Source organism: Triturus cristatus, chromosome 11 (genome assembly GCF_964204655.1).
Source record: "Triturus cristatus chromosome 11, aTriCri1.1, whole genome shotgun sequence".
Classification (NCBI taxonomy): Eukaryota; Metazoa; Chordata; class Amphibia; order Caudata; family Salamandridae; genus Triturus; species Triturus cristatus.
The window spans coordinates 174026660-174039860 of record NC_140594.1 but is presented as its reverse complement, the minus strand read 5'-3'; the positions used below and the strand labels follow the sequence as shown (position 1 = coordinate 174039860).

Below are 13201 nucleotides of genomic sequence, written 5' to 3'. Positions count from 1 at the left end.
AGCCATTTGGGGATAGATGTAATAAGAAAATGAATTTGACAAATAAGGCACTTGCCTGGAATTTATTTTTTCACACTACATTTTATTAGTTTTGAAAGGTACAAATTGGGCACAGCCCTTCAAGAACATTACATATGGTGTAGAAGACATAGAGTACCTGGTTTTAACATTCAAAAAACATCTTGGCCAGCAGAACACCCGGCTGAAAAGGTAACAAACTACACAAACCCTCCCAAAGAGTCTCAATTGCGTGTTGTTAAGAACGTGTCTGTTAACAGTCTGTTTTGTCAGACTATGATAGTGGAAAACGACCCGTGTATCCCCCAGTAGGATCATGAATGTCTGAATGTGGTAATGGGGGTAAGTCTATGCCCCTATAAGTCGCCCAGCAGGACCAGGTTTTTCTGTGCTTCTGTGGGCATCCCCTCGCCTGAAAGACCGCAATTTCGGCCCCCTTACACCTATCCATAGCCTTTTTCCACCGCGCTATACTAGGTGGGGAAGTTGCCTTCCATTGCTGCGCTATATCCCTTTTAGCGGCGGTTAGGCCCAAGAACAGTAGGTGCTGCTTGTAGCGATTCTTGCCGATCTCATCAGTGCTATGAAGGAGCAATAATCTGGGGTCGAGTGGGATGGTCCAGGTCAGCACCTGGCCTAAACAGGATGTCACCCAAGTCCAGAATGGTTGTATCCCCGTACAGCTCCATACCGTATGGAGGAAAGAGCCCTCTTTGTTGGTGCAACGGAGGCACTGAGGAGACTGGATAGCTCCCATCTTCCATAACCGGTAGCATGTGTAATATATCCGGTGGAGGTACTTAAACTGAATGAGGCAGTAGCGTGAGGAGACTGCCGCATACCGAGGACTGGCTAAGGCCTCGGTCCAGTCATCATCTGTCATGGTCGGTAAATCCGCCTCCCATGCCGCCCTGACTTTATGTATCGTGTTATGTGTGTGATTAATTAGCGTCTGGTAAATTTGTTTGATCTTGTGTGCTCTGATGTCCCCCATTAGTAACCGACCTTCTAGTGTAAGAAACTCAGGAAGTGCCTCCAAATGACGGATGTGGGGGGTCTAGAGCATATCGCAGTTGCAAATAACGGTGGAACTGGTATTTATGCAGGAGAAACTCGGTTTGCATCTACTGAAAGGACTTAAGAGTGGTGCCGTGCATGATATTGCCTAACGTGGAGATTCCAATGAGATCCCACTTGCGGAAACTGACTAAAGCTGATACGGAGTGTAAATATGTGCCCTGCCAGAGGGGAGTGGAGCGTGTCAGTCTTCTTGCCTGGAATGTTTAATCGTTTTCAATCGTTTTCTTTAGAAACTCTCCTCATTCCAGCATCTTGCAAATTTAATTATTCAAAATGAAAAAGCTGAATGGTTCTAGAGACATCGACAAATGTTTCTCTTTTGTATATAGGATTGTTTATATATGATATAATTTGTGTGCACCACATGATGAGCAACATTGGAGTTTTATTGATTATTCAATGCACTGGCACTTGTCACTTTATCTGTGCCACTCCGTGCTTTGATTACCAAGATCAATTGTAAGATGGTAATGACTTGCACTATGCACGTTACACTTTGACTATAGATTGCACAATGTTCTTACAAGGCACTGTAACTTTAAAAGTTTGAAAAAAATGTTTATTTGCAATGACGTCAGGAGAAGGTATAAAGTAATGTGGCACTGAAAGAAAAAACGGTTTGATGAAGATCGCGGCTGCGATAGAAACGCGTTACCTGTGGAGCAAATAAAACCGTCTTTTGAAAGTGAGCCCGAGCGTCCTGGGGCTTATTCTTAATGCGGACAGGCGTGTTGAGGAGATATATATATATATGTATATATCAATCAATCAATCAAAAATTTGTAAAGCGCACTACGTACCCGCGAGGGTCTCAAGGCGCTGGGGGGGGGGAGGCTGCTACTGATCGAAGAGCCAGGTCTTGAGTGTTCTCCTGAAGGTCAGCAGGTCTTGGGTCTGTCGTAGGCTCAGTGGTAGGGTGTTCCATGTTTTGGCGGCGAGGTGGGAGAAGGATCTCCCACCAGTGGTAGTTCTTCGAATGCGGGGAACGGTGGCAAGTGCGAGGTCCATAGCTGGCGGTTGGGGATGTAGAAGGAGAGTCGACTGTTGAGGTAGGCAGGGCCGGTCTTGTGAAGTGCCTTGTGTGCGTGGATGAGGAGCTTGAAGGATATCCTCTTGTTGACGGGGAGCCAGTGCAGGTTTCTCAGGTGGGGGTGATGTGGCTGTGGCGTGGTATGTCGAGGATCAGTCGTGCCGAGGGCTTTTGGATGTGTTGTAGTTGTTTGATGAGCTTGGTCGGGGCTCCCACGTAGAGGGCATTTCCGTAGTCGAGTCTGCTGCTGACGAGGGCCTGGGTGACTGTCTTTCTTGTGTCTGTTGGGATCCATTTGTAGATTTCGCGGAGCATGCAGAGGGTGTTGAAGCAGGAGGAGGAGACGGCGTTGACTTGCTTGGTCATTGAGAGCGTTGAGTCTAAGATGATTCCCAGGTTGCCTCCGTCTTGTCCGAGTTCAGCTTCAGACGGCTGGCCCTCATCCAGTCGGCAACGGCCTTCATTCCTTCGTGGAGGTTGGCTTTGGCTGTGATGGGGTCCTTGGTGAGGGAGAGAATCAGCTGAGTTTCGTCGGCGTAGGAGATTATGTTGAGGTCGTGCTGTCGGGCAACGTGTGCAAGCTTGGCCATGTAGATGTTGAATAGTGTCGGGCTGAGGGAGGAGCCCTGGGGTACGCCGCAGATGATCTCGGATGCTTCGGATCAGAATTGGGGGAGGCGGACGCTCTGGGTTCTGCCTGAGAGCAGTGGCGTCACTAGGGTTGGTGTCACCCGGTGCGGGTAACTCATGGTGTCACCCCCTCACGACTTACCGCATGGACCTCCTCCGCTCCGAGTCCGCCAGTGGACACATTTGGCAAATAACGGGACCATACAAAGCACGGATTTTTAGCTTATGTGTTTTTAAGCTATGCCCTTAATTACATTGGCCACGACTCTTCGAGAGACCCCCCCAGTATTTTCATCCCACTTAAGCCCTGCCTACAACCATTTACTCATTTTCGCATTCAATTGTTGGCTCAAACATAGACACGAACTTTACAGTCTATGAAGAAGCCCTTGGACGCATAGAACAGTCGGACCTACTGGCTTTGCCCGTGGTTATTTCTTATGCTGGTTGCAGGTACATGTAGGACTTTCTGATAAATGTTTTTCTCTAAGGTTGACAGTGAACTATGCAAGCATCTAGATTTCATTATAAACTACTTAATGTACACGAAAAGTTTTTAATTTTTAAACATTGCTTTTTATGCTGCATTTACTTGTTAAAGGGGCCAGGTGTTCCTACGGAAGAATAAAAATAAACATTTTCATTAGCCTGTACGAGGTATGAATTTTTAGCCTTCAACTAAACTTTACACTTGCTTAACCTGCCATTTTCTATTTAAGTCTTGAAAATAGCAACTCATCGCCACAGGTCTCCTGCAATGAACACGAAGTCATTGTCACATAAATCGTAACCCTTCCTGGTAACATCGCTCACGCGTTAACTAACAAAAACAATCACATTCACATCTCCTAAAGTTTGCTACTGGAGTTTACCTCCTTAAATGCAGAGGTCATGTAGATCGGCAAATATGTGCCAGAACTGTTAAAGGACAAGATTTTCAGAGATTTTATCATTAGCTCGATCTAATCCCCGATTACAAGTAACTCGGTATTCTATGCAAAAAAGATTCCTTTAGAATTACCGGCTGAATTCTCTGGTTGGAACGCCACCGATTACGAGTTAGTCCCCTCAGAATGTGGAATAACTGTGCAGGCCTGGAATGACCCTGCAGGATTCTACGTAGTATTTCAGATTCTGAGGAGTGTAACACTTCCATGTATCACAGGTCCGTCTGAGCAGGTGGCAAGTAAGAGCAGGGGTTTCTCTGTGGGTCGGGGCTGGAGGCAGCAGGAGAGTTGGAGGAAGCGTAATTGAAGGAAAGGGTAAAAGTGTTCTGGAAGGGCGCTGCAATGTACGCCTCCACTTGCGGTTGAAAGAGATCAGTCAGGGACAGGGGCTTGGAAGCTGTTGCCGCCAAGGTTTCAAGTAATTTTTTTGGCTCTAGCTTTTGCCTGATAAAATACGGTCTGGTGTTCCAGGCGCTTTAAGCATAACCAGTTACGGGTCATTTGTGATCGGGTGGGGCGAAATGCCACACAGGCTTATTTTTTGGGTGGGCCTGACCCACCACCCGGCCCACCGCCCACCCGCTAGAACCGGGCCTGCTCGTGACGCATCAGTCGCATCTGAAACAATAACTTTTCCCCTCTCTCCCCTCTGCTCCGGATCCAGTGAGGCTGAGTGCAGGGCGGAGGGCGCTGGTGGCAGTCATCTATATTTTTGAGAAAGTATCACACTCAATCAAACGCTCTTAGGCTGTATATTTTGTGATTTTTTTTTAATGGTTAAACGTGATTCAACAAATGAAAAAAATATTTATTACATCTGGATGGAAATTGTGAGCACTAAAGTCAGAGCGGTGGGAGGCTGTGTCTGTATTCTTTCCAGGTGGACAAGGAATGCTGTGTGAGTCACTGACGCCCCCTGCTACACTAGCCAAGCCAGAGAATATCCCACTCTTCAGGGAGGATTTTCTTGTTTATTATTTCTACCCCTTTGAGGGTCACTTTCTGAACGGCAGGAAGGTTTTTGCGATGGGCTGCTACTGGGATAAGGGGTTAGTAAGCTCAGGTACTAGTTGCGAGGTGGTGAATACTGAAATATGGGCACTTACAAGAAGGGGCAAAGGGACTTTGTGAAGTTTAAAAAGTATCGTGTGTTGGGTTTCAGATTGGGGGGTTTCCTTCTCGGAGACACAGATGACTATTGGCATTTTAAAAACACTACAGGCCGGGAAGTAGAACCTGCCCTTGTGGGAATCGTAGTTAGCGCGAGCGGTACCAACATCACTAAACAATACTTCACGAATCGTACGTTAGCGCGCGCGCCACGTCATCACTAAACAATACTTCAAAGGTGAATGGCGGCCACTGTGCCCTGCTGCTCGCCAGAGGCACCTCACTGCTTTCAGTTTCACTTTCACCCTCGTCTGCATCTCGGTTCACTGACTGTTGTCAGCTGACACCGTCCACTCCTCTTACTGATGATAATGGAAGCTGGAAGGAATCGCGAATAGGCAACAGTAGGCCTGGCCACTCACCTGCTGAGTTGCAGACAGGGGGGGACTACCTCGGTCGGCCTTCCTTGAAAATTAAATTATAGTGGCAGTGTGGGCTGGCGACGGGCCAACGGCGACCTGAGACCTCCTCACACCTCCTCGTCATGATGCCAAGTCACGCGCATGAGGGAACCCCTCTAGTGACGACGTGACGTCACTCCCGAGGCGCGCAGACACGGCGGAGGAGGAGACAGTGCGCGCTGCTGCGCACAGGCACCTCCTGAGAAGAAGAACAACTAAGGTTAGGTTGCAGTGCACTCGTTGCGTACTTGGACTTCTGGTGGTTTACTTTCAATAACATTGCATTGCATGATTGTGCACCCACGGTTGCAGTGCACGCACCACAGAGTCACAGACAGTGACACATCACCGACCGGACCGGCCCGTTGGTGTCACCCCCCGTGAGGGTGTCACCCGGTGCGGTCCGCACCCCCCGCACCCCCCTAGTGACGCCACTGCCTGAGAGGAAGGATGTGGTCTATTCCAGAGCCTTGTCTCAGATCTCTGCGGCGTGGTGTCGGCACGTAGTGTGCGGTGGCAGATGGTGTCGAAGGCGGCGGAGAGGTCTAGGAGGATGAGTGCTGCGGTCTCACCGTTGTCCAGCAGGGTCCTGATGTCGGTGGCGGTGATGAGGGCTGTCTCGGTGCTGTGGTTGTTGCGGAACCCAGACTGAGAAGGGTCCAGGATTCTGTTTTCTTCGAGGTATTGGGTTAGCTGTCTGTTGATGATCTTCTCGATGACCTTGGCCGGGAACTGGAGCAGAGAGATGGGCCGGAAGTTCTTGAGGTCTCTTGGGTTTTCCTTGGGTTTTTTGAGAAGAGCGTTGATCTCGGCGTGTTTCCAGCTCTCTGGGAAGGTCGCGGTCTCGAGGGAGAGGTTGATGACATTGCGCAGGTGGGGTGTGATGGAGCTGCTTGCTTTGTTGAAGACGTGGTGGAGCAATGGGTCTGACGGAGAGCCGGAGTGGATTGTGCTCATGGTCTTGATGGTGTCATCGATGCTCACGCTGGCCCAGGCTAGCAGGGGGTCGTAGCCGATGATGTGAGGAGAGTCTGTTGTGTTGCTGTATGTTGGGGCTGTCTGGGCGTTGAAGCTGTCGTGGATGTCTGCTATCTTGCGGTGGAAGAAAGTGGCAAGGGAGTCGCACAGGGCTTGTGACGGCAGGATGTCGTTGGTGTTGGAGCTGGGGTTGGAGAGTTCCTTCACGATGTTGAAGAGCTCCCTGCTGTCGTGTGCGTTGTTGTCGAGGCGGTCTTTGAAGGAGGTCCTTGATGAGGTTGCGGTGGTTGCGGATGGCATCCTTGTGTGCTGCGAGGCTGTCCGGGGTCTGCTCACTATGCTGTTTCTTCTTTAGCTTCCGGCAGGCTCGCTTGGAGGCTAGGAGTTCTGGAGTGAACCAGCTGGCCCTCTTGCTGGTGTCTCTGTGGGGGGGTTTCTTCAGCGGGCGAGGGTGTTGGTGCAGTCCTCGATCCAGAGTCTGAGGCTGTGGGCAGCGTCGTTGGCGTTGGAGGGTTTGATGGGTGGGCTGAGAGCGAGGTTTGCATGCAGTTGATCTTTGGTGATTTTGCTCCAGCAGCGGCGGGGTATCTGTTGGGTGCGGTCGTGTGTGGTGGGTTTCTGGAAGGTGAAGTGGATGCAGCGGTGGTCGGTCCAGGGGAGTTCGTGGTGTGGTTGAAGGAGACGTGCGGGCTTGAGGAGAAGATGGGGTCGAGCGTGTGGCCGGCGGAGTGGGTGGGCGTGGTGACTAGTTGTCTCAGTCCGAGGTTGGCGAGGTTATCGATCAGGGTTGTGGTGTTGCTGTCGTTGTTGTTCTCAAGGTGAAAGTTCAGGTCTCTGAGGAGGATGTAGTCGGTGGAGGTCAGGGCGTGCGTGCTGATGAAGTCGGCGATGCAGTCGCTGAACTGGGGGCGGGGTCCGGGGGGTCGGTAGACGAGGGTGCCTCTGACAGTGGAGTTGGGGTCTGTGTGGATCTGGAAATGCATGTGTTCGGCGGTGCTGAGAGTGTCGTCGGTGTTAGTCGAGTCAGGGGGGCGGGGCTGCAGGGGAGGCAGCGGTGGGAGCGGAGCGGGGCAACGAAGGGCACAGAAGGAAAAAAGGCACAAGTAAGGGGGCAACGAAAGATACAGAAGGCAAGGCAGTTATGGAAATACGGGGCAGCGAGGGGAATAGAGGCAAAACCGGGCACAGAGACACGGGGCAGCGGGGGGAACAGAGGCAAAAAACGGGCACAGAGACACGGGGCAGCGAGGGGAACAGAGGCAAAAAACGGGCACAGAGACGCGGAGCAGCGAGGGGAACAGAGGCAAAAAACTGGCCCAGAACAAGTACAGGTGGCGGGGGAGGACAGAGAAAGCAGTTACGGGCACAACAAAGAACAAAGCAGTGCAGGCAATACAGTGAACCAACCTAACTCAGCAGCAGCAGCAGACACACAGGCGGCGCTGTGTGGCGGGGGAGCGACCTACCATGTATATATATATCCACAAGCAATCCGTCACCCGTTCCAACTTCGGTGAAAAGACGGTATGGGCCCAGAAATCAGTGCAGAGTTCCTTTATTGCATTCCTTAACCCAGCACTGCCGCCATGATGTGTTTCGGTCCAAGAAGGACCTTGATCACAGGACTCCAATGACCAGCATCCTGTTTGCCTGGTGATGCCAACGCAATATTTTTGTGTTACACCCTTGAGAAGAGGAAGGGGCAAGCAATCATCTGACTGGGAGCAGTCACTTCATAAACTCCACCTGGATAGACCCCCAGGGAGAGTGAGGAGCCCGTGAATCCGGCACTGAAGAAAGCAAACCAAAGCTGAAACGCGTCTGCCGTTAGCATTTCATGAACTGCCTGTCACTGCGTATCTGAATATCATTAAAGCTGCCTTTGTCACTCTGGAGCTGTGTCGAGCTTTCCTTCATGTAAGAGAGAGCATTGGGTCTCATGTGTTGCCAGCAAGCTGCTGCTGGCTTTCGGTCTGGAGCAGCGCGGTAAGACAGCATCTGGACTTTTGCATTTTCTGCATAACGCGCTGCTCCCCTTGCAGTCTGAAGAACTACACGAGGTTGAATTCTGCATTCAGAGGGGAGAGAGGAGGTAAATTCATTTACCTGATAAAGAGTTCCAAAGCTACTTTAATCCCCACTGGGCACTCGAGCTGGTGTGGGGCCTGACATCCAATCTAGTATTGGGACATCACATGGTGTCGGGTTTTCCTTATTACTAAATGGGGAACCCTGGAGGACTCCAATGACCAGCATCCTGTTTGCCTGGTGAGGCCAACGCGATATTTTTGTGACACACCCTTGAGAAGAGGAAGGGGCAAGCAATCATCTGACTGGGAGCAGTCACTTCATAAACTGCACCTGGATAGACCCCCTGGGAGAGTGAGGAGCCCGTGAAACCGGCACCGCAGAAAGCAAACCAAAGCTGAAACACATCTGCCGTTAGCGTTTCATGGACTGCCTGTCACCAGGTATCTGAATATCATTAAAGCTGCCTTTGTCACTCTGGAGCTGTGTCGAGCTTTCCTTCATGTAAGAGAGAGCATTGGGTCAGTCCCCAGTAGGTAATTAAACAAAACTGATATGACTCCCACTTCAGCTGCTGTCTTCAAAGTTTGGTGTGATCCCTCAAGCAGGGGCAGAGAAAAATGGGGGAGTCCCAAAACACGTTTTCCCTATGTTAATTCCCATAGGAACTTTAGACCTAGCTACAGCCTGAACCACTGAACGGAACTACATCAAATTTAGCAGAAAGGTCACTGCTGGTCCAGAGAAGTGCCTTTTTCTAATTTGGTGTTAATCCATTCAGTAGCTGTGGAGTTATTAAAATAACTTCAAATTTGTATATATAGGGACATGAAGGCTCCGCGACCCCTCCCGATCTCGTGCTGAGATCTGATTGGCTGCCAACACTTCAAACCAGAAAGTGTTGGCAGCCATCTTGGGAGTTGCTTTGAGTCCCACTAAAAAAGTTTTAGAAAAAGAGAAAGAGGCAGGGGAAGAATACTCTGACCCCCTAGGCTTCTTGGTGGGGGAATTGTGGGAATTACATTTGTTTCAATTACAATTTTCAGCGGAAATATTTTATTTAAAAGAAGTGCAGGCTCCCATGCTTCTCTATTATTTGGCCCCCGGGTGGGCCAGGTCACAGGGGCATGTGTGCTTAAATGATAATTAAAGTAGGGAGCACTCAGTGCCCCCTCCTTGGGCCCCAGGGACCAGCACCTCCCCAGGGATTATAGTGTAAATGTTGCGGGCCGCATGGACTACCCCCCAGCCCTGGGGACCACCACTTTCCCAGGGCTAATTCAAAAGAAATGGAGTGGTCACGTGGACCCCCAGAGACCACCACCTTCCTCAGCCAAATTGTAATTAGAAAATGGGACAGTGGTATTATCAACGACGCCGCTGCTGACGGTGTTCCAGTCGATGGTGTCTTCGTCGACAGTGTCTTCATTGACATTGTTGTAATTGAGGTCAACTCCACCGGGGGCATTCATAGCTGCCATTGTCGAGGTTTTCGACAACGATGACTCCTTAGAAGAGACGGTGGTGGTAGTCGCAGTTGTTGATACCAGCGTCGACGGTGATGTTGACAGTGTTCTGAAAGGATTTTTTGTCCTCGACGTCGACTTTTCCGAGAAAGGAGGACGTTTTCACTCCCCTTTCTTCACAGAAGGAGTAAAGGGTTGGCAGAAGGCCATCCCTGTGGAGATGAGCTTAAGTTTTTCCTTTCTCAGACGGTCCTTATAATGTACCTTCAAGGCCTTTCTACTCCCCTCGGAAGCCCCATGGTCAGAGGATCTTGACCTTTTGTGGGGTCTGGCAGATGAATCACTGTCCTCTCCAGAACAGCTGTATTTTGGGGATTTAGACTTCTGTAGCCACAGAAGTAGCCTCCTCTCCCTGTCTCTCAAGGTTCTAGAAGAAAAATTGCGACAAATCTTGCGCTGCTTTACCTGATGTTGAGGGTAGAGGCAATAGATGGATCATCCACTTGTAGCCTTTTCTTCCCACATGACTTGCAGGATCTGAAGAGGCCTTTCTTAGAAGACTCAGACATTGTAGATGTAGAAACATTTGGATATACAGGAAAAAACTGAGCAGATCTCAGGAAGACTCCCTTCACACGACGTGCGGTAGAAAATCTGAGGGACTCAGCCTCTGTTCGGTGTGCTCTAGAGGGTGCTGTCGCCTGATTCGTTACAGCTCAAGTATGATTTTGTTTTTTTAAAGGGCGTAGATAGGCCATTCAACTGACTTTGCATTGCCATTATAGCCTATGATACTATTACATACTGCTTTACTATGGTACCCTGGACTCCCACTTTGATGAGAAATGATTCAAGCATGTGAATCTATGAAAGACCCAATACTGGAGAACCAGTCTTTCTTTGATGGCTCCCTGGTCATCTTTTTCTTTTTGGTAGTTAATTAAGCACTCGGGCTAGGCTTATGTATTAAATCATTTTAATTTGACAACCAAGTTTGGGGGTTGTGTTTGACATTATTAATTGAATAAATTACATTAATTGTAGCGTAATGTAAAAGTTCACTGTAGATTTTCGGTCCGAATAGTGTGGTTGGGTTGATGCAGTAGTAGTAGATTTTGATGTAGTGGACACAGAGGTAATAATTGACAACTGGAGGAATGTGTGAGTTCTAGGTGCCATGGAGTTCTATGTTCCCTCTGGCATGTCCGGGGGCGGAACACTCTTTCATTCTCGTTCCTGTCTGGCCCTTTGATTGTATGACAGGTACAGCAAACAAGCCCTTCAACTACCCAGGCTGGATGAACTCAGCAGTGCCTCAGGTAGAAAGACACAGATTAGGTGCATTCACACAGTCGTTTTTGAATTTGCCTCTAAATATATCAGGAAATTAATATTTGTTCTACATTTTGTAATGTCATCCTGTTTCAAATTTTACCCTCAATTCCTTTAGACAAAATGTTACTTCTGAGTCAACTCCAACTTGGAAGTAGTCAAATTCTTCCGGGCAGAGATGTATTTCCGTACGCACAGACTTTGTGATTTCTGAATAAACAAATGCAAGCAAAGAGTAATCATATATCATTGTATATCTAGTAATATTCCTTAAGTTCAAACACAGTTACCCACCCAGTGCTCCGTTAATAAAATATACCGCTATACATTTTTGCTACTCACTGTTTAGTCTCTTTACTTAAATTCTCTTTTTATTTAAACATTTTCATTAGTTTTAAAAGAACAAGAAAGCAGCACAGATTAGTAATGTCCATGATATATATATATGGTATGTATGTATATGGTATTTCAGTAGTGCAACCTAGCCAAAAGGAAGCGGAGCACTGTACATGGTCAAAGACAAGCAATAATAATAGGACAGAAATCTAGACTTCAGCAATTAATTCATTGTAATGTAGCATTCTTTAAGGAGGTGAGTCTTCAACTCTTTCCTAAATTGGAGCAGCGTTGGGGTGGTTCTGATTCAATGCAGGGTTAATGTTCCTGCGGACGTCAATTTAGCAAAATGTTTGGGGTAGCCGAAGTGACATTGCACTCCATTTGACCTTTACCTCACTTAGACAACATGCATACACACACATTCACTCATACATACAGTTTCTCTTACATATGCACACTCTCACCCGCAAGCATGCACAGAACATACAATTAAAAAGCATTTTTTACTTATCTCATCTGCCAGATAGGGCCATATTCCAGCTAACTGTAGGCCATTTTTACACTACGCTAACAGTGAATAATATGATACTATTCACTGTTAGTGTAATTAAAAAACTGACTGAAAACAAGGAAAGGATGAGCTACTCCTGTGTTACTGGCACTGCCTTTGCCACCTTCAAGGTCAGGGGTCCCAAACACCGTGCCAAGGGTCGCAAAGGGAAATCCAGGAGTTGCAGCTGCAACCCCTAGCGATCCCACAATGACATCCATGATTGTTCCAGATCCTCTGTGCATAGATGGGAAAGGCCTATTGCATTGTTTCTTCTTTTTTGCACTTCTTAATCTGCAGTCTTATGATGTCCTGGCTACTGGTGTGCAGAGAACCACCAGAGATGGTGAACATATCTGCAAAATAAGCAGGGGCGCTGTTTGTGATGGCTTTGTAAATTATACAACTGCTTTGGGGGGCGTAGCCAACTGCCGGGCATGGAGGACGTGAGCAGAAAGAGCTCCGTCCCCTACCCTGAAACTTAACTAAATATCCTGCACATCCCTGGACCTGCGAAGCTGGGTCATCGCTCCTTGGGCTGCGGAACTCCTTGAGACCCTGTGGCTATGATTTGGGCACCCAATACCTGGCAGAAGCAGCCGAGCTGTGTGATATTTCTGGACGGCTGACGGCACGAGACGATGAGGGGCGGAGTTGCGTATGCTGTATGGAGGCCTCGTCGCAGCTAGCAACTTGTACAGTGTTTCCAGTGATTTCGGGCGCTACCGGCACGAAGACGGAGGTCGGAGCTCCGGATCGGCAGTGCTGGCCACGACGATCGAGGTGAGCGTCTACATTTCCGCTCTACTGCGCCACACCTATGGCAACCGCGGGCAAGATGGCGGATACGACTGGCCGCGCCCGACATCGACGTGTGTGGGAACAAGCACTGGAGACTCCCTGGTAAGGGAAAGAACACGGGTAGACACTCTTGGCGCTGTGGTGCGTGGAGGTTGAAGGTGCTTCGCCCCCCACTCCCTCCCGATTGGGACATGGATGATACCGGGGGGAAGACATGCTGAGTAGCATACTAGTGGAATCTGGGGGAGACACCCTTGACACTGAATGAAAAATTATTTATAACGCGCAAACTAAGCCCAAAGGCATCAAGGCACACTGTGATGAACATTGCGGTCTCTCCACACGTGGGAAACTCGCCCTCTGTATGCAATTGAATTGAGGCGGTATGCGCACGCTGCCTACGCCTTTGGAATCTATGCCTCACCTGCCTT

The 13201-nt window shown here is 49.0% G+C and overlaps 1 protein-coding gene across 1 annotated transcript in view; it reads right to left on the bottom strand.

Annotated features, from left to right (window-relative positions):
• Nucleotides 1-13201, bottom strand: part of RAD9B (RAD9 checkpoint clamp component B) — a gene marked incomplete at its 5' end in the record, with an annotated part of 711521 nt that overhangs the window by 326610 nt on the left and 371710 nt on the right. The window contains one exon of the mRNA XM_085632854.1: nucleotides 11184-11290. Coding sequence (XP_085488980.1) covers nucleotides 11184-11290 — 107 coding nt within the window. The remainder of the gene's footprint in view (nucleotides 1-11183; nucleotides 11291-13201) is intronic.